Source organism: Tupaia chinensis, unplaced genomic scaffold (genome assembly GCF_000334495.1).
Source record: "Tupaia chinensis unplaced genomic scaffold, TupChi_1.0 Scaffold149964_1, whole genome shotgun sequence".
NCBI lineage: Eukaryota > Metazoa > Chordata > Mammalia > Scandentia > Tupaiidae > Tupaia > Tupaia belangeri.
This window is the reverse complement of record NW_006209805.1, coordinates 206377-207856: the sequence shown is the minus strand read 5'-3', so window position 1 is coordinate 207856 and position 1480 is coordinate 206377. Positions and strand designations below refer to the sequence as shown.

General features: G+C 70.7%; 1 protein-coding gene across 1 annotated transcript in view; it reads right to left on the bottom strand.

Moving 5' to 3' along the window:
- The window catches only part of BSG (basigin (Ok blood group)), a gene marked incomplete at its 5' end in the record, with an annotated part of 9351 nt that extends 8363 nt beyond the window's left edge, over positions 1–988 (bottom strand). Inside the window, 3 exon segments of the mRNA XM_006171715.2 lie at positions 124–260; positions 351–433; positions 864–988. Coding sequence (XP_006171777.2) covers positions 124–260; positions 351–433; positions 864–988 — 345 coding nt within the window.
- Positions 989–1480: the final 492 nt, after the last annotated feature.

Here is a 1480-nt window from a genome sequence, read left to right as displayed (position 1 = left end):
CGGCCGCCGTTCTGTGTCCACGTCCCCAGCCTCCACCCCGCCCTGTGTGCCTCCCCCGGCCCCGCAGTTGTGTGTGCACGCCCCCGCCCCACCCCTGCAGCCCTGTCTGTCCTCAGCCCCCACCTGGCTCCCCGACTCGTCCATCTTGTACCAGACCCAGTGGGTGACAGGGGGCAAGGACTCCGACTTGCAGGCCAGCGTGACGGTCTCCTTCTCGTTGGCGTGCTCAGAGTTCTTCACGGCCTTGACCTTGGGGGGCCCTGGAGGAGGCACGACCGGACAGGAGCCTGAGTGAGGGCCGGAGGAGGAGCCCTGGCCGCCCCCGCCCACTCCAGGCCGCGAGGGCTCACCGTAGACTGGGATGTCGGCCCTGCCTGCAGGCTCAGGGAGGAAGATGCACGAGTACTTGCCGGGGCCGTCGGCTGGGTCCACCCTGCGGTCGAGCGCGGCTCTGAGCTGGGCTCTCCCTGGGGCGCGGCCAGCTCCCACGGCCCAGACCAGGATGCAGCCTGTGTCCAGCGACACGAGGGCAGGAGGGGGACGGGCAGACAGCCCTGGCCCGTGTGGGGTCTCTGGCCCGCCTCGTCCAGCACCCCACACCCTCCCCGTGAGCCAAGGGGCACTGACGTCAAAGTCCCCTGGCACCACACGGGCGAGCTTCCCGGCCAGCAGGCGTCTGGGCGAGGTCAGATGGTGGGGCCAGGGTGTACCCGTGTAAGGGCAGCCCACAGGCGCCGCCCCGGCCCTCTCTGGCCCTCCCACCCCACGGCAGGGCTGTCTGACCTCCACCCAGGTGCGGCTGGGACCCGCGGTCACGCAGGAGCGATGTGCTCGGGGCCCGACCCGGCCGCTGGGCCACTCACTCGAGCTCTGTCCTCAGGTCGGGCAGTGTGTCCTCCTTCAGCACCTGGCCGCCCTTCACCCAGCGGTGGCCGGTGACCTCCGTGGTGGTGCCGTTCAGGGTGCAGGTGAGGCGCGTCCTGGAGCCCGGCCGCTCCACAGCAGCTCTGACAGCCGGCGGCCGGTCTGAGGAGCACAGCGGCCGCAGTGTGACACCTGCCCGCGCCCAGGAGAGCAGCCGGCAGCCGGGCCACGTCCTCACCAGAACCTGCAGGGCCTGGCCCTGCGAGCTAGGATCCCTTCCTGCTCCCAGGACACCCCTGCCCATGGCCTGCTCCTGCTCCCAGTCTGACCCCCGGGAGGGACTCCTGCTCTGGCGTCTAGTCCTGCCCCCCTCACAGGCACCTGCCCGGAGGCCCTTGGGCAGCCATGACAGCTGTCCGTCACCCTGCCCAGCCCCGCTCCTCCACAACTCCTTACTCCAGTGAACCCCACGCTGAGCTGGCCACATGCCCTTTACGAACCAAACCCTGGACCCCGTCCACAGCCAGGAGCTCATGAGGGCCCCGGGCAAGCACGCGGGCAGCAGGCCCAGGTCCCGGAGGGCAAGTGTGCACACGACAGGAGGGGCAGCCACGCG